The sequence below is a fragment of the Trachinotus anak genome, unplaced genomic scaffold, assembly GCF_046630095.1.
Source record: "Trachinotus anak isolate AG129_WGS33_773 ecotype Australia unplaced genomic scaffold, CSIRO_AGI_Tana_v1 ptg000013l, whole genome shotgun sequence".
Taxonomy (NCBI): Eukaryota; Metazoa; Chordata; class Actinopteri; order Carangiformes; family Carangidae; genus Trachinotus; species Trachinotus anak.
In genome coordinates this window covers 12,100,689-12,124,089 of record NW_027273864.1, presented here as the reverse complement: position 1 = coordinate 12,124,089, position 23,401 = coordinate 12,100,689, and the positions used below count along the sequence as shown (strand labels likewise).

At 38.6% G+C, this 23,401-nt stretch overlaps 1 protein-coding gene across 2 annotated transcripts in view; it reads right to left on the bottom strand.

The window, feature by feature from the left end:
- Positions 1-23,401, bottom strand: part of cpne5b (copine Vb) — a 124,648-nt gene that overhangs the window by 89,898 nt on the left and 11,349 nt on the right. For both annotated transcript variants that reach the window (XM_071494901.1, XM_071494902.1), the window contains 2 exons: positions 6,445-6,485; positions 6,094-6,140 (listed from right to left, as the gene is read on the bottom strand). In XM_071494901.1, coding sequence (XP_071351002.1) covers positions 6,094-6,140; positions 6,445-6,485 — 88 coding nt within the window. The remainder of the gene's footprint in view (positions 1-6,093; positions 6,141-6,444; positions 6,486-23,401) is intronic.

Here is a 23,401-nt window from a genome sequence, read left to right as displayed (position 1 = left end):
AATTAGGACAAGTCAACCAATATAAAAACATACACTTTCTATGCTGTTACACAAAGCTGAACACCTCTTTGAACTCTGTGTTCTCTAAGGTTATATTTTTCTCGATGTGAAGATCTAAATTTAACACCGGTGAGGGAGAAAAGAAGAGAAAAGGACACTGATGTTGAATCTGTGAGCCACCCAGACTTTTGAAAGACCCTGAGGTGTTGATGAGGCTGTGAGCACATGTTGGCAAAGAGATGGTTGATGGCAAAGATGAGCTCCATAATGTGATTTCCCTGCTGAGTGGCAGAGACAATACAGCGCTGCAGAGTTCATTAGATACTGCTGGGCTTCTGGAGCTGGCTAATGAGAATCTGGTATGAAGTCCCCGACCTCAACATGTGTACACACACTTATGCACATGCGCACGCGCACACACGCACACACGCACACACACACACACACACACACACACACACAAACTACATATGGAAAGCTGTAGTCTTCAGGCTAGCAATAGACACAATTGTGACCTGCAGTGTGAGATATTGAAATGTGAACATGTCCTTAAAACACAAAACACAAAAGAAAAATCACTGAGACACACACAGACACTGTGAGTGACAGCATGGTATTGAATAAAGGGGAGCAGTAACAACAAATGAGTCAAATCCTTCATTATCTTTGTTGGTTTTTGTTCCAAAGATTTCATTATCTTCTTCCGTGGAACACACGAACCACCCCTGGGGATTTGTGTCATCTGAATGTCCTGTAGTTCTCTGGTGAGTAAGGATTTCTTATTCTCCATGTGCCATGTTCAGTAGATGGTGACACAGTGCCCATATAATGAGCTTGGTGGAGTCTTGTGTTCTCACAGAGAGGTAAATGATGGTGTGAATCAGTGTGACCTTTTTTTCCCGTTTTGCCCGCAGTGAAAAGCATGAGGTGGTGTTTAAACATTCCCCAAAACAGAGAGAGAAACACATGAGTATTGAACCCGTGCAGGAATGATAGAGAGTTAAGGGTAGGCTCAAGGAAAACGAGCCAAGCAACAAGCTGAAAACCATTTATTTCTTACATCCATGATAAGTTCTGAGTGGCTTCATGGCAAAATGATTCCCAAAGTTTGTGAGTGCTTTGAGCCGGAGCTGAGATTGTGTAAGAACAGGATACAGCTACACATTATATATGATGCACAGAAACACACACATACATATACTGGTGCAGCCACATGCTGTCACGAAGAGCACTAAACTGAGAGTATGCGGTAGGATCTGATGTCACAAGCAAATTGGAAGAAAGAGGAAAAAGGTCAGGCATGTCACATCTCCATTATGCCACTGTAAATTAGTCCCATCCACCCTCTCTCTCTGGCTCTCTCTCTCTCTCTCTCTCTTTTTCTTATATATATATATATATATATATATATATATATATATATATATATATGTTTTATCACATGATTAAAATTCTGCATTTCAGAACTGTTTTCTCTTGCTTGACAACACATAACTGTCAGTCTGTCTGAACTAGAAGCTAACGTTAGCATGTCTGACATGTCATTATGAAGATGTCTGATAATTTGTTTATCCGTAGACGACCTCAGGTTAAGTCATATTTTTGTTTTCCTACCCATTCGATCTTCAACGATGATCCAGGCATTGGATTTAAACACTTTAGGTCTCCTGACACGCCCCTTTATGCAGACCGGAACTATCCCCCTTTTGCTCCCATAGACATGACTTGCTATGAAGTATCTTGCTCCGCCATGTAAAATGTAGCGCTCCAGAATCTTTGGTAACAGCAGATGCTCGGACCTTAATCTCATCGCGAATAACATGTTAATGCTGACAGTCCTAATATATATATATATATATATATATATATATATATATATGATCATGAAAAAACAGCTTTTCACCATTGTTGTGTATATGGTGTGGGTTTGTTTTCCTGGTAACAGAACTGTGCTGATGTATAGTGGGCTACTGAAGCTGCTACTTTGGCTGTCAGCTACTGTTTGTGCTACAATTAACTATGGAGGAGAAATTAATGAGGTTTTCTGTCAAGCTCCCAGGCCCAGCACTGGGCTGTGAGGCCACTCTGGGGTGTGGACCCAGTTGCAGCTGCGGGTCACATGACGACCAAAATGTTGTGTGGAAACACAATCATTACAAAAAGAAGGGCTGTAAAATGACAGGTATATTTTTTATGAATGTAACAAAACACTACAAGATGAATCAGTACGATCTGAATTTGAAATGTATGAATTAAGAGGTCTAACCATTCTGGGAAAAGTGGTCTTTTGGACCCCACTAACAGTAAATTATATTCTTGCCATTCATTTGTGCAGGGAGCCAACAGGCACTCAAACAGCTCAGTCAAAGAAGGATGCTAATGAGCATGCATTATGGGCCCAAAAGTGCTGAAGCCTTAGGAAGCCTAAAAAAAACCTTTTGGCAGAGGCCCCCGCTGAACAACTTTGAATGAATGTGGCACCAGCTTGGAACACAGCATCAAATTCTCTAATTGTCTGTGATGTGTTTTCTGAATTTCCTGAACTAGAAAATAACAAAGCATCATCATATAAAGACTAAAGAAGTCTGTAAGGATCTAATAACTGTTAGCAGTGTTTCCTGTACAGTGTGTCTTTGCAGAGGTCAGTTCACCAGGTAACTGGATGTGATGATAACAGGTTCTAAAACATGCAAGTTACCTGAAAACATTTTGCATCGTTTGTATTTAACACATGTAGGAAAAGACCATCCAGCAGCTAGCTTAGCCTTGGTGAACCCTCCAACACTAAAGCAAAGGTAACTCCTGAATGTGCATGTACCTGTGGCCAGCCAGGAACACACAACATTTGAGGAAGACAACCTTGGAATTACCTGGACTTGCATTTCTCCTCTTTTTGTGGGGTTAGCATCTACCATCACCTCTATCACATGTTAGACTCCTCTCTTGGTTTTTATTAGTGCTTCTTCTTTTAATTTAAAACTAAAACAGTACATACTAAAACTTTAGACTTTAATGAGAGGAGAATGGGTCAGGGAGTGAGCTTGTGTGAGTGTCTCTGGACTCTTTCACTTCCTCTGAGAGGTCAGCATTTAGGATTTTTCCTCTGTAATCTCTGTAATCTGTTATCCTGAGATTGTCTTGAGATAACAGGATAATTATTCCAATATCTCAACATAACAAAATGCTGTTATGTTAACAGGACAATATCTTGATAATATTTTTCCTCATTATCTCTGGATAACAAAAATTCCGTCTTCTCCTGATATGTCATATGTCATAATCTTGAGATAGCGAGCTTTGTTTTCTCGAGATAACGGGATAAAATATGTGCAAGTATGGCCTTTCTCAGCCGTAGTTATATACTTTCTATGACCTTTTCACACTAGTCATTGCTGTGGGTTATTTCCTGATATCATTGAAATGGATCAACAAATAAAGTATTATAGATAATGACAATAAGTCAAGTTGTTCAGCTACCAGCTTAGGAGAGACTGAGACCAGCTTTCTGTCCTGCAGCCAAGTTATGTAACAGCTTTCACACTTCACCAAACAACTCTCAGGGAAAACGGCCTCTGGACCAGGAAAAACCTCTCCAATCATCCCAACCGTAAAATCACCCAAAAAGCACTTTACTGTAAAGGAGACTGAATGTATGCAATGAAGAAGGCAAGAGCACTCCTATGAGGTTTGTGACCTTACACAGTCAAGTCAAAAATAATGGAGACATTCTTCATTTAATGAAGCCCTTCACAGAGAGCACCAACTATATCAACACCACAGACATGATCTCTTCCACAATTAAGAGGAGATAGAAATCAACATAATATGTGACCCAAGCCTGACCCTTGTGCTACAGGGTCCTGTCTAGAAATGTTATGCAAAGGTCCCCGGTGAGTCACCTGTTTGGCTTTGCTTGGTCTGTCTGAGGTTTGGGAGTGTTCAGTCTCACTCACACGGCATCACCTGGAGCCGCATCAACACCCACCTATTTTTAACAATATGATTGTGGATGTGATGGTTTATGTCAGTGAGGAGAGGACCAGTTTAAACGTTTCTATTTTTGGACCAAAATCAGTAAACATGACAGAATGAAGTATCATTTGACTTGATAATAAAAGTGAAATGCTCATTATATTAATTATGTTGTGTGTGCTTGATTGGATTAACAGCCTGTCTTACAATCGTGGCTGTCAGAGTGGAAGAACTGAGTGCCTTTTGTGAGAAGCACGAAGAAGATTTTTATAATGGCGAGGTCTTTACATATGCACACACCTTATGCATTAAGCATATACACATATGCACACACATTTTCTCTCTCTCACACACACACACACACACACACACACACACACACAAACACACTCATAACAGAGTCCCCCACATTTTCTCAGCTACATTTGAATGAGAGCCCACACAGCCATCTGTTATGAGTGGGTAAAGACACGAGCAGCAGATGAGGGTCATCTGACTATATAAATACATATGATTTCCATTAAATCATGATCCATTATACATCCACATTGAACCAAGTCTGTAAACTTGGATGCAATGACAATTTGCACTATGGGATGAATAATGATGTCAAACTTGGAAGCTAACACTAGAGGTGACTACAGTCTGTTATGAGAACATCTATATATATATACATAAGCATGCACAAAGATTTATATTAACACTGTAACAAACACAATACAAATTCACAAATAGCTACACATAAAATAAAAACAGAAGTTCAACAGAGTTCAAGTTACTCACAGATACAAAAACAGCCATTTGGGGGACGAGCAATGGATGTAAGTAAGTAAATTATAAACCATACAACATAAACTAGCAAATACCATGCTCAGGGTGTTTATCTTTCACCACTCCCTGCTACTGAGAAATGTTCTTTTGGTGTCTTATGTGTAGACTTGATCACACAACTGACAGTCCATGTCTCAGTACCTTCTGACTTTCCTAATCTTTCCATGGCCATTAGTCCCAAGCTAATTATTTCCCACTAAAGACACAAACATATAGTTTCATTTTTTTTAATGCTTAGTCATTTCTTAAAACAGCTGTATTGTACTGCTTGTACTACATTAAGCAAACATTACTCAAACCGGAGGAAATACAGTCGTGCATTTGTTTGGAACTAATTTCTGCTGTGGATTATTACATATCAGCTGCCCTAGTGAGTATTTATAGTAGCAGGAAGGTGTATGTGGGATTGACTCAAAATAAATTACAGTGCCCATATTCATGGGAACATGTCACCCAGTGTAACAGTGTGGCTCTGATGTGTTTTTAATAGTTTTTGGACAAGAGTGGAGTTTTAGGTACAGATGACTAAATTACATCAGACAATACTTGTTTACTGTATTAATTCTTTGTTAGTTTTCTTTTAAAGGGATTTGTATACAATAAGATAAACAAAGATTGTTGCCAACCCAATCCATTTTAAAAACAAAAGGCTATCATTATCATCTGCCACATTTGAAAGTTTTGGCAATGACTTATTCAAATAAATGGCCATCTTCCACACAGCCAAATAACAGACTGCTGAGTTGAAACTGAAAGGCATCATTTCCGCTACCTCTCACAGCTGGAGAGGACATTAGAATAAAGAAAAGGTACAGATTTCATCTTTAATCGCAGATTTATTAGTGCCTCACTTCATTTGTTCACTTGATATCATTCAATGATTATTCTACCTACAGAAGAAAATAATTAATAGACAAACAGACAGAATGGTGAAATGATTAACAGAGAAAATGGATGGTAACGCTGCATGGACTAAACCAAACAAGGCACAGTATGAGCTGACTTAATGCCTCCCCAGTGTGCTGTTTAGTCTCCAAAATGTCAACATATTGATCATTACATTGTGAGGGTTTTTCTTTGTTGGTTGAAGTCTCCAATTAGAGAATATTTCCTGGTATTTTCAGACAACTGATGGCTGAACAGGTTTAATGAAGTGTTAGAGCCAACTACTGCATGTTCACAGTCAAAAATGTCTTAACTAGAACATTCTGCCCTATACTGTGTGTGTGTGTGTGTGTGTGTGTGTGTGCGTGTGTGTGTGTGTGTGTGTGTGTGTGTGTGTGTACTCACCTCCCTCCATTGCTTGGTTTCCACACCTTGTGTATAGAGCACGCATACTGTGAAAAAGTCCCAGATAAAGACAAAAAGAGATTAAATATTTCAAAAGAAACCAAAAAAAAGAGCCAGGAAATGAGGACCAGAAAGAGAGAAAAGGAGGAAGACAATCAGAGAAATGTACACAAATTCAAAATGGGAAATCAATTTGAGGGTTCTTGCTCCAGTAAAGAGAACAAACAGCCGCCGCACTCTGAGCAAAACTGGGATTTCCCAAATCACAAGGCAACATATCCACAAAAACATGCAAAAACCACACCGGCAGGGAGAGAAAGAGAGAGGACTCAGCCTCTACAACATACTCACATGGATCTGACTTGGAGAATGTGTCTTTATCCAGCAGATTTCTGGAAAATAGAGACAGACAAACAACTGTTACTCATGCTGACAAACTGTTATCATACAAGTCTGAAGGGACAACCATTTTTTTCCAGCTCAATCATTTCACTTTTAATCAAGCATGTTTTGAGTTTTGTGCATACATACATACATATGTTGTAGCTATAGTTTAAACAATTACACAACTCAAATCCTGCGCTTCATAATCATTAACATAATTGTTACATTAGAAATTGACCAAAGCTGTTTGCAGTAAACAGTCTTTGGTTTCACTTTACTTGCTAGAGCGTGTTTGTTTGTTTATATCATTTGCATGACTCTTCTGTTTTGTAGCTTCTGGTAACTCCAGTGTCAGTGTTTTTGTTTTGTTATATTTCTTCCGCCTCTGTCAACCTCCACCCATCCCTCCTCTGTCTGCAGATTCTCAGGAAACGTACAAAACTTGGCTCTATGAGGTGACTGTTCAGACCTCCTCTCACCTTTTCACCACCACACTTTGCTTCAAAGGTTACCATGACACCCTGCCAATAGCTCAATAAAAAAAGAAATAAAAAAAGAGAAAAACACACAGTAGGCCTAATAGGTGGTAATGTAACTTTAAATCAAATGTAAATGTGTGAAAAGAGGTTGATAAAAAAAAAAAGGATGGCCCCTAAACCTTTCAACATTGATCCTTAATAGTGGTTTTGCTCTGCTGTCAGCTTCTGAAACAAAACCCCTGTGTTTTAGGGAAATATCAAGGTTTGGTTTGTGGCACTCAGTTGTCATGGTTACAGTAATAAATGCATGGTAAGTTTAGGGAATGATTGTGGTCAAAAAACAACATTGTCGGTTGGTCTCCTGTGTTAACATCTAACTGAAATCACAGACAGTCATCCTTTTTTGGTAGTAAAAACAAAGTCAGCATGTTGTTAAATGTATTTCTTAATATTTCATTATTAAAATGAAGAAAAAGGGCTTTGGGTGATTATATATAATTAATCACCCAAAGCCTGTTCTTCAGATGAGGAGGAGGAGAGAGCAGTTCTTATAAGAATTGCTTTCTCCTTCCTCCGTCTCAGCTGGCTGGAGGGGAATGTCTGTGTTTGATTGACAGCAGCTGCCAGTGAGCCAGCATTACACTGTAGAGGGTGGTCACTCAGCCGGGTTTGGACATAAATTTAAAAATGTTGATGTTCAGGTTTGTTTCAGGCTCGGTTACTACTCTCTCTGTCACTGGTTGGGTTCAGACAGAAACATGCTGCTCGAGCTGAACTCTATTACACCGTAGAGAACGGGTAGAGACGAAGTAAAGAAACTTGCCTGTAAATAGTGTATTGTTAGTGGTGTTGAAGAGTTTGGGCCACATCAGCAGCTAACATGCTGTTTAATGTGCTGCAGCTGAGCAGCTAATTAGTGGTCTAGCCTGCCGTTCTTCTTGGCAGCCTAACCTCGAATTACCTGAGGTTAGTGGACTCCATGTGCTGAAATGATCCAGTATGATTAAGGTGTCATTTGTCCTGCCTTAACAGCTAACAGGAGAGACAGAGAGATGTCAATCCAGCACAAAATGTGCAATATGTAACAGGTGCAACAGAACTAACAGAAGAGGTCTCATCAGTCAAAGTAAGTGAAAGCACCTTCGTGGGTGTAGCATGGGTGTAAGGGAGCTTAATCACAAATGTAGGATGGTTACATGAGCTGATTTAACTAATCCTGTGTATTCCACAATCCAACTAGAACTACCTTTTTTTTTAAGTACACAAAACCTTTATGCAGTCCAGGAAAGAAAGACAGCAAACTAAAATACAGTACTATGATGACTATCCTACACTGTTGATATGCATGCAAAGAAAGTTCAAATCAATTGTCCCATTTGGTTGTAGTTTTAATCAATGAGTCTGCATGCTGCTTAAAAGTGGTTTTATCGCTTGGCTGGAGATAATGGCGTTTACATTTTATCCTTGCATGTGCAAGTCTAATTTCTATAATGTGCACACAAACATGCTGAATTATACATTCGCAGATACAAACTCAGCCAGCTAGCAGGCATATCAATGCAGAAAATTGTTGGGTTCAGTATCACATACAATGGCAGCCTGATTACCAGCATGTCTAAATGCTTATCTCACTCTCTGCCCTCCAAACACCCACCATGCCCCCCTCTTTACAATGGCATGCAATGTTCAACTTTACACTTTTCATATTAAAGCAAGATAACAAACTTTTGTGTAAGATTTGATCTTTGCACCATTATGCTGTGTAGATTTGAGTGTCCATTCAACCTAATCATATGCAGTGGTCTTTGGGGGCATTGATGTTTAAAAATATGTCATTTTGCCTAAATTGTAATTAGTACCATGAATTCCTTGACTAATTGTTTTATTAGCTACTGACAGTTATTGTCAGTCGTCATAATTTCAGTGGGTCACAGATTTTTAAAGCATTTTTAAAAGGAATCCTCTGAATCTGAAGTTTGATTAGTGCCCGCAGCTTTCATTTTCATGAAAGGCTGGAAGCAGGAAATTATATGCTTGTGAACTGCGAGGAGACAGACAACCAAAAAGGTCATTGTCAATGGTCTCTTTCACACTGTGTGCTCCTCTGCCTATCTGTCCCACTCCACCCTCCAGTCTCTGTCAACCTGTGAAATGTGGTCTTTTGTGAAATTATTTTCTATATGCTAATATGTGCTTCACACATGAAAAGAATGACATGTATAATAAGATCAACCATACCCATTAATCTGTAAACAGTAAATCATACACTGCTAAGAGAAATATAATCTGTATGCATTATTTTGTGTGGTGCATTTTTTTATTTATGCATTTTAGATTGATATATTGAACTTCTTTGCATATATATATATATATATATATGTGTGTGTGTGTGTGTGTGTGTGTGTGTGTGTGTGTGTGTGTGTTATATATATTCCAATTTCTGCTCTTTAGAGTGCAAAAAAAGATGGACCTCCAAGACACAGTGTGTGCATAAGTATATTAAAAATTAAAATCCTGCAGGCATTCATCTGGCCACCAATGTTGTCAGATATTGATTTTTGGTTGAATGTAGGTTGTGATGTTACATTACCAAAATTCAATGTCAGCACAACATCTAAAGCCAACATTAATTTGACATAGTATACTGATGACAGCTGACATCGATATTTAGTCAGTTTTAAGTTGTGTTGTTAAGTTATCAAAAATACAACATCTTCCAAATGTCTCATGTCAACACCATCACCCAGGCAGCACTGGGTTTTGTCATCAACCCAATTTTCATTTCCAACAAAAATTTAACATCTGACATTAGAGTCATTATAATCCAACATTTCTCTCCCTGAGCTTTTGTGGATTTCAGTTGGAGCTTGTTTTGCATGTGAGTGGAAACCAGACAGGAGGCATGGCTTCACATTTTTCTGACTGTGTCTAAGTGTGATCAAACTGTTACCCTAGCTGTAACCAAATCTTCATTTACTTTGCCAAACCCAACTGTTCTAAGGTTGTGCAGTAAATGGGTAGAAATGAGTCACAATTCTCGATCTACTAGAGCGAGTCTAGTCTAATCCAGCTGACAATGCAAATAAAGTCAGTTTAAACCAGAGCAGGTGTATGGGAAACATCACATGTATTAACAGCTGGATACAGTGTTCCAAGACAGAAAAATATTTCCGGTCTTTCAGATTCTTGGCTTACCTGACATGTGTATTACATTCTTTCTTTGGGGCTGTCTGGCCGACTGCCAACACACATGAAAACAGAGATTGACATGGAACTCCCTTTGTTATGTTTTATCTTTGCTCGCTGTCTTTCATGCACTTTCCTAGTCTGTCTGTCTTTGTCTCTCCCTGTGCTTTACAGTACTTAAATGCATTTTCTATAAATCTATTTTTCTTAATCTCTTAACCTCTCCCTGTGCTTTTGAGTGCCCGTGTTACACCTCCATCATGTTTGCTTGACCTTTTCATAGTGCCTGCCAGAGGCCAATGTGTGCCTAACACTATTACCCTTCTTGTTTTCTTTTGCTTGCTCGGTCACTACAGTGACATGAGAGCCCTCACTCAAAATGCCAAAGCCTGCTGGCTTCTCTGATTCTTGTTTGTGTTTCTTTCTTTTTTCATTTTCTTCTGCAGTTTCTGTTGTCATAAATCTTCAGCTGTGTTCTTTCATCAGCCTCAATCTGTTTTGATCTTTTCTCTGCTCCTGTGTTTCCTCCTCTCGCCCTTCCATAGCTTTCAAGAACAAGGTGAGAAGACGCTGATTTAAAAAAAAAAAAGAAACAAAAACATGAAACCTTTTGTTTTTCATCCTATGGCCAAAATTACGAAGACAACACCAGCTCATGTTCTGCATTTAAAATACAAGCAGAGTCCAGGAAAAAGTGCTTTTCATTACAGTTTGGTCTAAATTGAAAAGAATAGTGGAACTGGCACTATGAAAGCAAGATAATTAAACTGACAAATCAGAGCACAGACTTGCACACTGACTTTAAAAGTCATTTCATCCTAATCAGAAATATTGCACTGCTGCAACTCCAGCAGAAGAAAGGGAATTTGGAAAAAAATCTTGCTATAATCAGTTTATCATGTTTCTATGCAGAAATGTTTCAGGAAAGTATTGTTTCTAATAATTGGATGTTTTGTTCAGATTAATTCATTCAGCTCCTATCCAAATATATGTTCAGTTACATTTGGACTCTTTCCATCCAGCAAACAATATGATGCAGCAATCCCTATTTATTTCTGCTCCATTGTTATTGTTTGAATATGATCGCTCAAGTAAATATATCTGGAAACATTACACATCATAAATCATAACTGCTGTATGACAATCTCTAAAACTATGTGACTAATAAGTCATTGATTGTCATTACGAGCAGAAAGACTCATTGGTTTAAGCCAAGCAAAAGCACAGATTTGATCCAGATTTGTCAAAATACAACAGTTTAAAATGAAGTTTGGTCATATTGCAAGCAACTTCTTAATGTCTGTTCTCCTGTGCTTCTAGTATCAGGACTGACAACACTAAATTAATCCTATTTGTACAAAAAACCACGAGGGGTTGCTCCCAGCATAAAAGCTGCAGTGTTCTCACAACTTATCCACTTGAACACCGAGCATACCACGTACACAACTTCCCATGTCATAAGCACAAACTCATGAGTTCCATTTAAAGGTAGCACTAGCATCAACACTGCTGCACTCGTAGCTTTCTCTCAGCAGAGCTGCAGTTTTTTTCTGTGCCCACAAATCGTTTTTTTAATTTGTTGGAATGGGAGAGATTTCAATTTCTTATTGCAGGTGCTGTAGTTGACTCTGATTCCTCTTGGAATATGGAAAGAAAACCCCAGGGACACACTTCATTTTTTTCACATAGACCCATGAAGGAACTGCTGCATGAGAGACTGCACTGAGTTACAGAAGCTAGTGGAACAGAGGCGAGCTCGAACATGACATCATGACTTCAGCTCTCTATTTATGTAACTGGAGCTTTGATGCTTGAAAAAGAAATGTTCATTTGAATGCACACTTTTATCACAAGTGTTCTGTCTTCCCACTACTTCATCATTACAGTAATTACAGATGAATTTGAGTGTGAGTTGTTATATAGTATAACAAGTCAGAAACTTTCTCTGAGAAACACTGAACATGTAACATTCATTTCCCTTTTCCTCCATAAAGAAGTAACTGCAGAGGAGGTTCCTATTTTTCTCACTTTGTCTAAAAATTATGCATGAATCCTAATAAAGATAGTGTGGGACCTGACCTTTCATTTTCTATTTTTATATTTAGAGCTGCTAGTTCTGCGTGCCTCACATCATATTTCAATCCCTGTAGCCTATCATTACAAATTAGAAAAAATGAAAGAGTGAGCGTAAAGGTTGGCACCAAGTGCCTTTACATCTTTCTTGTGTGAAAAAATCACATTTGAGAGAACAAGTAAATGTCAAAGAAATTTTTAAAACCACCCACCCACCTGTAGGCTATGTGTCTGTGTTGGAGAAGCAATTTACAGATTTACATTGGATTTTCTCTAGAGTAGATGGCACATAGAAAAATCTGATTTATTCTGGGATTCAATGTCTCATTGAAAAAAGACTGGCAGCAATTATAACACAGTCACCTCTTCTTTTACAAGATCCTGTACAACTAAAATAGCCATAGGAAGTTGGGTGCTATAGGATTTCATATTTTGATTTTCACTTAATGTATTTAAGGAGCTGTAAAATAGTTTAAAATATTCTTCTAGTACAAGAAAAATATCCTCACTGAATATTCTCACTACCATACAAAAGACTGTGAGTCTTTTGAGACTGAGTCTGAGTATTTTAACATTATTCCTGATCTAAGTGAGTCACAGTGAGTCATGATAGCAAGGTCCTGATTTTTTTGGTTTTTATAGTAGTTGCCTTGCTCATTAGCACAACAACAATATTCACGATTGACATTTACCATTTGCATTTTCCAGTTCAGTCACAGTGTGCGTGTGTGTGTGTGTGTGTTTGAGTGTGTGTGTACTGTGCAGACCTTATCCCTCAACCATGCAAACATCCAACCAATTACATTAGCATTTTCCTCCCGTTCTCCCTCTCTTTCCTAATTTATTCATGTTTTTCCTGCACACTGGTCTAAAATAAATCAGCCCATACTGTATGTCACCCACCACTGCCTCCTCTCAGTCTCTGTCATTTCCACCTCCTGTTTATCTGTTGGCTGTGTATTATCCCTCTAATGGTCTCTCCATTATCTCTTATGTTAAACGTAGTCGAAATTTGCTTTCATCCCTGTGCCGCTGCTCTTTTATTTTCCAACATTCACTCAGTCAACACATATATTTTTAGATGTGACCAGCAGCCGGTTTAAATCACCCTATCCCAGTCCACAGTTACATGGCAGTGGTCACAGGTTCAACCCCCCCCCCCCCCCAAAAAAAGGAAAAACAGAATGTGTGAATGTGTGAGGGCAACAGTTCTATCTCTGCACCGTTCTGCTTTATTAAAGCCAACGTTTGCACTTTTGATTAACATACTGTTTGTTTGGTAAAAGATCTTCTGGACACAAAGTGGCCTTCATGCTGTGGCTAAAACATGTTGCTGTCATCTTGTACTTCAGAGTGTGAAAATGACCAGGAAATGCCACATACAGTGTATCGCTAATCAAATTAGTGATGATGGAGAGCAAACTGGCTCTGCAACTCTGTAAATAATGTTGCTTTGTGTATAACAATTGTCTCAGTCTCTGAATTAAACGCAGTGCACCCCCTTTATGTCTCAAGCAAGTTCATCCTCTTTTTTTGTGCTTGAGGCAGAAAGGGTGCTGTAAACCAGCTGCAGTTTGGGCCAAAAGGCCCACTCAGTGGTACTGCTGTCTTTTCAGAAAGATAATTGGTAAGGAAGATGGGGTTTCTTTTTCATACTTTTCCAATGACATAAACACAATTTTATGTAGAGCATGACAGATGAGCAGCCTATGTTACTATGGTGATGCACTAAGATTATACCCACAACAAGATACCACAGTAATTTTGCGAGACAAACCCCTGATCCCATTTCATTGCAGTTAATGTGGTTCTCAAATATTGTGTAGAAAAGTTTCTATTGATTGGTTCATGTGGTGCATTCCATGGTCACACTGACACAAGCTCCACGTGTTGGATGTTGCAAAGATCAAATGAATAATGGTCATCATGGTGATTACCATCATCAAAAGAGGATATACCTCTTATTTACAAAGAAGAGGTCATTTTCTGCTCATATTAAATAACTAAAAGCATTTGGTGTTATTAAACTATATTAAAGTCTATTTTGAAACCTGTGCTCTAGACCTCAGAAAAAACAATTTCATGCCAGCTCGCCTAATCTGAAGTACACGGTAACTGTATTCAGGAGACATAAATGATGATTTATGTATTTACTTTCAGTTGTGCATTCTATAAATGAAACACAGGACTCATCATTGTCATTAATGACAGCTCAAGCTGATTTGAAGGTAAACAGAGTAAATTCAGCCAACTTTATTCTCTGTCTGAAGATGAGAGAAGCGTTAATTTTAAAAATGTTGATTTAGGACTTGTTTGTCAAAGAGCCCATCTGCTGTATCTGAGACCCCTCCTTTTGTAGATAACCTCCAGTTATGGTGGAGGAGCAGCCGTTTGTAATGCGCAAATATTCCTTTGCAAAAGAATAACCGTGGAGAGGTTCCACACAGTGTGTGTCTGTCTATGCTTTAAACACCTGTGCAATCTGTTAGATTCTACTAAGCCTTGCCAAAGACACTGCCTTTATAAAGGTAACACTTTTGTTGGTACTGTTTCAGAGTGCTGATTTATTCTTTCTGAGGTTTTGCTTTTATCCGCATTATTCATTTAAGGTGCTTCTGTTCTTTTTCACACTAGTTCTGCATATGGACAGACAAAAAAAAATAAACAGTGAATTCTCATATATGGGCCTAGGTCTTTATTTGCCTAAGTAACGGAGCGAATCTGGCTTTTATTAGGGACAGGTTTATATTAGACACGGGCATTTATTCCCATTTTTCCCCAGTTCCCCAGTTACAGCGAATTCAAATTTCTTCCATGTTTACCTGTTGTCTTGATAAATTTAGTATAATGTCCATTTCCAAAATTTCTCCACTTTGCCTTTTAATGTTAAGTTACCATGGAATTCAAATTTAAAGTCTTGCTTTTATACATTGGCTATTAATGTGAAATAAACACCAAAAAGTGTTTTGTTGTCAGAAGGAGGCCAACACAAGGAGGACAACTGGAATAAGATAGAGTATGTAAACATTACATCTGTTTATTTAAAAAAAAAAAAAAAGAATCTCTGTGCAGCAGAGTGGTGAGATGGTTTTAGTGCTATGGAAGTGTACATTACACTGAATTCAGCATGTGAGCTGCTGAAGTGGGCTACAGGTAATGCCACCTCCTTCAGTGTATTATTTTACCAGGCCTGTATTAATGACTGGCCTTTATTTGTTTGTGCGGGCCATGCCCTCAGCTATTACTTTAATAACAGCTTTTATATTTATATATTATTCATTGTACATTCACTCACATACATATTTATATTGTACAGTACATGCATAGAGAATCAGAATAGATAAGGGTAAAGACACTCAACCAGGAAGTGGGGCAAAAGCATGCATTAACTGAAGCTTCAAACGGCAACACCCAGCCAGCAGGAGCTCAACCTGAGTGTAGTAAAAAACTAGGTCTGCTGAAACTAAACCTCATCAAAGCGATTGCTTTATTACTCTGTGTCAAGTGTAACCCCAAAAGCATATGCCTTCCTACACTCAAGCCCCAAGACAACAATGGTCCTGCCCTAAATGTGGAAGTAAACCTCACCTAAAATTTTACCAAATGAGACACTCACCTACACATACAACATGTCAAAACTCCAGAGCTTTATCACAATGGTACATGTAAGTTCTGAAAAGTGCCCAAGAAAAGTTAAACTGATGCTAAGATTCTTAACTTAGCAGAGAGCTTGGTTTTAAAGAGAATATGACTTCAGGATTGCAGAGTATAGTAATTATGTAAAATACAGTGCTTTTATGTTAACAGTGAAATCTCCTGATGCTTCTCCTACAAAGTAATAATCTCTGTGAACAGGGACGTAGCTTGAAAGAAGTATTTGATAATTTGAGGTCAATGCATTTTGCAGAGCAAACCCGGAAAAGAGCGACACATAGACACTTTGAAAATATTTGATAAATTGAAAAAAATTGCTCCACCATTTCACCAGCATGATGAAAAAAGAGTGTTTTCAATTAGATGTGAGTTAGCTCTAAATATGCCTTTAAAGAACAAGAATCAGCATTTCACCGGGGCATCATAAAACTACAGCTAGGACATAAAATATTTAAAATGTGTCACCAGATTTGCATTAGGTGTTACATAATATATTTCAAAGGGATTGGCAATACTGAAGGGGTTTCAAACTAACTTCCTGAAACACAACTTCCCTTATGTAAATGAGCTTATGAAAAGATCTGAGATCTGCAGAGGCAGCGGGGGCAGGATTTGGGTATGTCTCTGTGCACAAGGGAATTTGTGAAATCAAGAGAGCAGGAATGTAAGAGAAAATCAAATGTGAGAACAAGAAAAGGAGAGGAGAAAAAATGTGCGTCAGGGAATGAGTGTGGAGTTGGAAGGAGAGAGAGTGAAATGGAAAAATGAAGTCCTCTGAGATTAGATCAGAAATAGACTGAGTATAGCGGAGTTCCTCTTGCACGGGGAGAAGAAAAGCGCCTGTTACACAGACTCACAGACATAGCTGACTTTATTTACAGAAATCTGACACAAACCACAATAATTAGACAGTTCTTTCCCGCCAACCTGCAGGAGGATCCTCAGCTCTCCAACTCTAACTGCTATGAGTGCGGGCTGAGAAAAGGATGATAAATATCTAGGGATGAGTGGTTCTTTTTGAACAGGCATTTCAAGACATGCTAATTGAGCTGATGGGATTCTTGACTTGGAAAAGAGTACAAGTCAGCATAAATAGGCTGTCACAGGCTGATAAGTAAAACTTGATTGAGCTCATAGATTTTAAACTTGATTGAAGACTCCTCACTTGCACTGCTCACCTGTAAAATAACTCCAGAGGATGTATTCATCCACACTGTATTGTATCACGCCTGTTTAGACATCATTTCTTACAACTGAGCCATAGCTGGTGCAAAATCTTACAGGCGATCGTGTGCCTCTAGCCAATGTACTATCACTACATTACTGCACACATTTGAACAATGTTCTAGCATAGTATTCTCTGGAAATTTACATCCAAGAAAAGACTGTGAAATTTATGTGTGCATCAAGGGTGAAAGGTTGACATCGAGGGTGTATTTTTCTGGTGCAAGGAGGGCAGTTTGTGGGTGTAGAATGAGTCTATACTGTATTCATAGAGCCAGGCTCTGTGACCTCTTGCTTGAGCACTATGCAGCACAACACAACTGGGGGAAGGTGTGTATGTGCGTGTGTGTGTGTGTGTGTATTAAAGGAACAAAAAGAAAAGGAATAAGTAAACAGAACTGGGTTCTTATGACCTGCAGGATCACTGAGTGCATAATAGCCACAATTGAAATGGAGCAAACCAGATTTTGCTAAATGTATTACTTTTAAGCAAATAAAAGTTGACTTTTTTTTCTTCCAGTGTATTAGGTACATTTATACAGTCTAATGCAATCTAATGCAATAGCTCTGCCATAAATTGTACCTTTACGAAGCTTATACTGATAGATGTGGTAGATGTGTTTATTCAACTAGTGTTGTACTGGATTACATTATACCAAAAAGTGTTACTAATATTGTGTCCCTCTCATTCATGTAAATTGGGTGGACAAAACAGAAACACATTAAAAAATAATACAATACAATACAATCAAGTGTAACGCCACCACAAAGTATGACCTGAATAATATACACACCAATATACAAGCCAGAATTTTGTACTGAAGTGCATTGGATTGCTAAGGTGTACCTAATAAAGTGGCCACTGATATCGCAGCAAAGGAAAGTGTGTGTGTGTGTGTGTGTGTGTGTGTGTGTGTGTGTGTGTGTGTGTGTGTGTGTGTGTGTGTGTGTAATGTGGACCTGGAGACACCTACTGTAGTGGGAACTCTCTGTGGTTTTGGTGTTTATATCTCTGTGTGTGGACAGACTGTTTCACCGCAATAGCATCACAACCGTGTATGATACAGCCACAAAACTTTACAGGTGTGTAATTGCGATTAACGTGAAGACTGAGTTCGAAGATGGATGTGGTCCCACCCATGAGGACTCATGTAATACTGTGGTAATGACTACTGAGAACTCATGGGTCAGAACATCAACATGTTGACAGGCGTTGCAGTGTGATCCAGTCACTGGATCGTTTCTAGGTCTGTCAGTTTCCCAGTTTACTGCTCATTTTTCTAATGCCTTATCTTAGCTCTATTAAATCACTGCTAATACAACCCACATGTTTTCCTTCTGCAGTCACAAGGCAAAACACAGGTTGCACGGCTTTTATTTTGCAGCAGTGGCAGGAGACGCAATGTGTAGCTGAGGTCAATGCTGACAGTTATCATTCATCAAAAACTTGACATGGTAATTTTTATGTGATAACTTTAATGCCCTAACAATTAGTTACTATTCATGGAGCATGTGCTCCGAAGAGCTTTAGGAGAAAGAGGACTGAGGTACAGTATGTACAACTGTACTTAGAACTTAAAAATGTATTAGTTAAACCAATTTTCAACAAGTCTATATGTCACTTAAAAGATAACCAAACACCTTGATGCTCCAGTGTTGGTTATATTTTTGTATGTTTTTTTTTAAAACAAACCTAATCTTAACAAAGTAATTACAGATGCTCTTTGGTTAAAACATTTTTTTTAAGTATTATGGAGGAACTTTTTTTAGTTCCTAAAAGCCTGATGTTTTGAAAAGGTTTTCACACAGCAATGTCAATTTGTTACTTAAGGAAAGCAGAAACAGGCTGAATGTTTTCCTCAAGGACATTTAAACTGGGATGGACTGTAGTGAGGAGGCTATCCTCACACCTCTTGAATGAAAAAGCATTGCCGGAGAGGCAAAATGAAAGGGACGAGGGGATGGCAGTGGCAGATGACAGAGGAAGTGAGTAGTTAATGAGGGAAGAACAAGTTAAAAGAGAGGGGAGTGGGGGAGGGGAGTGGAGTTGAAAAATAGTAAGATGAAAAAAGGCGGCAGTGAACAGATGGGGAAGGGAGAAAAGAGGAAACGTAGAGAAAGAAATAGGGGAAATGTGGAAGTAGAAGGAGGGTAATATGTTCATACGAGAGGGAGAGGATATTATATGCAGAACAGTTTTATTAAAGCTGGATGATGTATCAAACAAACCTTTCATTAGCCCTTCATCACTGTCTCTCATCTTATCACTGTCTTGCTGTCATTTGCACCTTCTTATTACTTGGCTAATGGACATATTTAATACCTGTGTTTTGATACATGGTAGTGATATAAACATCCATCTTTGTAAATTCAAAATAATTGTTTACCAGTGATGTTCCCTCATCCATGTTACACCCATAACAAAACTGCAAGCAATAGCAATTCACAAATAAAGCTCTCTTCATAGCCTCTATCACCTTATTCCAAACCGTGGTGCTGGCATTGCTGTAGTAGTGGATCAATGGCAGAACCAAGCAGGATCGTTTTTCCCACCAGCTGTTGAATTATTCAGGCCAGGACTTCCTCTGGGGAGATTCCTGCTCAGCCTGTCAGACAGACACAGCGAGCTTGCAGCCAGGCAGGGAAACTCAGGTTCATCTCAAACTCCCCAACAGCATGAACTGCACCATGGCCCAAGTCAACACAGGTCAGGTAACGGGCAGCAGTACATTCTGTATGCTTAGGACCCCGATAAACTGTGGTTCATTCATCATTTGTAGTTTGTATCATCTGTTTTTCTATGACCTACAAAATGTGATGCATGACTTTTTGACAATCTTGTGCTCCTCAGAAGCTATCCCACAAATGAAATCAGCCAGTATTTTGTAGATAAAACAGTACACTTCCTTTATATTTTTTCACTGGTAATGAATGCAGCAAAGATCTTGAGATGAAAATCAAAATGGAAACGAAAGTGAGCCTATACTGTAAAAAATAATATCCTGAGAGAAAAACTTCTGAAAAATTGCTTCAAAGTAGGTCAGTGTAAAATGTATGATTGTTTCAGTGAAGTGGGTTACTGAATGGGGATCCCGCAGTCAGATGTTCCTTATCTGCCTGCCCCTAAGACATGTTCCTTTAGCTAATGAGCTACTCTGGCTATCACAAAAACTTGTGGCACACACAACATTCAAGCAGGCTGGAATAATGTCAAAACTAACCCTGCAGGCACACAGCTGGAGACCAACATCGTTAGATACTCATATTTGGTTGAGTGTATGTTGCATTGTCAGGTACCAAAATTTATTGTCAGGACAAATTTTCTGGCAGTGGAGATTTGGCATTGAAATGTTTAAAAAAAAAAACATGTTTCGTTGTAGAAATCACTCAAATAGTTTTATATGAATATTGTTGAATGCATCTCAGACCTTACATGCACAGTATGTGCAGCAAACTTCACACTGACTGAACCCAGCTGACTACCAATGTCATTAGATACTGATATTTGGTTGAATGTAGATTTTGATGTGGAGTGACCAATTGTCAGTGTCAGGATGTTTAATGGCAGCATCAGTTTGATGTAGTACACTGACAAGCTCTGACATTGATATTTTGAAGGTTTCAAGTTGTGTTGTCCAGTAACCAAAATCCAACATCTTCCATATGTCTCATGCCAATAGTATCTTGACATATAAAATACTGACATTAGTCGTGAGCGAAACCCAGCATCTGCTAAACATTGCTAACAATGTCAGTTAGCCAACGTTGACATCCACCCAAATTTAACCAAGCATTTAACCACGCTTAGTACCATAGTTTAGTATATTAGCATTTTAACAAACACAAAGTAGCTACAGAGAAGGAAATTTTCTTCACTTCTAATGTTCCAATGTCACTCCCACTGTTTTCCTAGGTCTCACACTCCGAGAGTTCAGGCCATAACAACCTTCAATGTTTCACTGTTTAGCTTCTATTGTGACTGTTTGTGTCTAGATGGAGCCACGATTATCCTCCATAGCTGGGGTACCCAAGGTCTTATAGATAAGGAGGTAGAAGAAAAGCATAAACTTAACATATTAATTAGATAAGAACATGTGAAAATGCAGATTTAGGTGTCCAATAGCATCTTCATACATGAATGTTTAGACTATGGTTTAGACTTCTTTTGAGTAAGGTGTGGTAAATTGTTGCAACCATGTGATACCTGGGAATATAGTCCCACTGTCAGACAAGACATCTGGAGGTAAGTGATGTGGCACTACTCTGATTCATATGCTGACTGTGTAAACCTCATCATTTTCTCCTTGGCGCCAAGCTTACAATAAATACTTCTGCCTAAGACATCTGAACTCCTGATTGTCTTTTTCTCCAGATTTCCACCACAATGAGAAGTTCTTAGCTTTGTAGGTAAATGCAAGTAAATGAATGAACATCTGATCATGGGTAGGGGATCACCAGTGTTTTTACAATTTATCCTGAGAGGGCCATGAATACCAAATTCCAGTAGTCATTGAGACATTTTACTAAAACCCAAATATGTCAACCTCATGGTTGCTCCAGAAAGAAAAGTCATCATCTGAGAGCCACAAACATCTGTACCAAGCTTTCTGCCAATCTATCTAATAAATGTTGAGATATTTCACTGGTGAAAACTTTGACCTGTTGATGGCATTAGAGGAAAGGTCAAGGATCAAAAAATTCAGTACCATTTCGGAAGCCTCTGAGCAAAAATTAGTCGCTGGTTGATTACTAACAATAAGTGTCAAATGTACTGATAATGAACATAATCATTGGTTTCTGTTTCTGTGATGAAATAAAAACTTTATACCTTTCCGAATGAATTCTTGTTCTGTTTGTTCATTACTTGACACAGAAAAAATTGAAGTATTTTGATAAAATAAACAAGCACAATATAAACTAAAGCAATTAGGTCTCAAAACAAGATACAGTGTGCCTCTATAAGGTGGGAAGTGGAGGATCTGTCCTAGTTGTTACTAAGTCTTGCAAGTTTCTGACAAATTGCTCGATGTAAGTAAATCTGGTCTCACGGGATCTGGGGCCCCTACACAGTTGCCTGCTTTGCCCAGTTGGTAATCCACCATGAGCTATAAATGTGTGTGCAAAATCACATGGCAATCTATCCAATTATTGTTGCAATATTTCACTGCAGCATGGCTAAAAACTGCAGTATCCCAACACAAATTGCAGAGGCTCTATAATAAGACAAATGACACCTCAAAAGTTCATAATGACTTATTCACTGTGAGAAAAGAAAAACACATTTAAAGGGATCTCAGCCAATATTATGAGAATAAAAAATGCTATCATTGCAGTAATACCTTGACTTGGGAGTTAAGTTGTTTGGAGAGCTGACAGAAAAAATTTATATACAGCTATACTTACAGTCATTTGTTTGAATTCAAGTCCACAACAATAATTGTCCTAAACCATCATGAATGCAATCACATCCTTATGAATGCAGCTAGGAGAACAAGTAATGCACTGACACACACACACACATACACACACACACACACACACACACACACACACAAATTTTTTCACTCATCCATTATCTATTTTCCCTCCGGGCGTTGGTAGCTCCATAATCAAATCCAGTCATCTCACCCACACACTTTTCACACATCTCCAGCTTTGCTGTACCACATAGGACCATCTTGCCCAATCATCCCATCCTGCACTGGGGGGCTTGGTGCCAGAGCTGAAAAAGCACTGTGAGCTCAGAATAGGCGAACAATCTCACATCTACTCTGAGGAGTGAACTAAGTCATGCATCACTCACTACAAGATGCTGACTTGTTGGTAAAACCAGCATGATAAACACTGGCAGCATAAGACTGATTTCATTCATTTCTCAGTCTCAACTGTGTCATAAAAATGTTAGATTAATTATGTTGTCAGAATTTCTCTTTATATTTTTGTGTGGAGTGTCAAGAAATCAGCTTTAAAGGTTCCACAGGTACAATATTTGAAGGATTTGAAAATTAGTTGTCCTCTAAAATTAATTGCACCCACTCTCTGTTTTGACAAATAAAGCCATAACCGCTGCAGCGATCCCTCAAATGAATATGTCAGAGCAAGTTTGTAAGCTGTAGCATGTGCAGAGAATTGAGTGACTGATACTGCTGAGTGTCCCTAAAAAGAGACTTTCTCTTGAAAGCACCTATAAGGCATCTTTGCTGTTGCTCCACCACCAACTGCAAGTATCCAATCACCTGTGCTCACAGCCATGCCATTCAAATCAAATTAGTTCACTCTATTCGATTAGGATGCATCACTTCTCATGG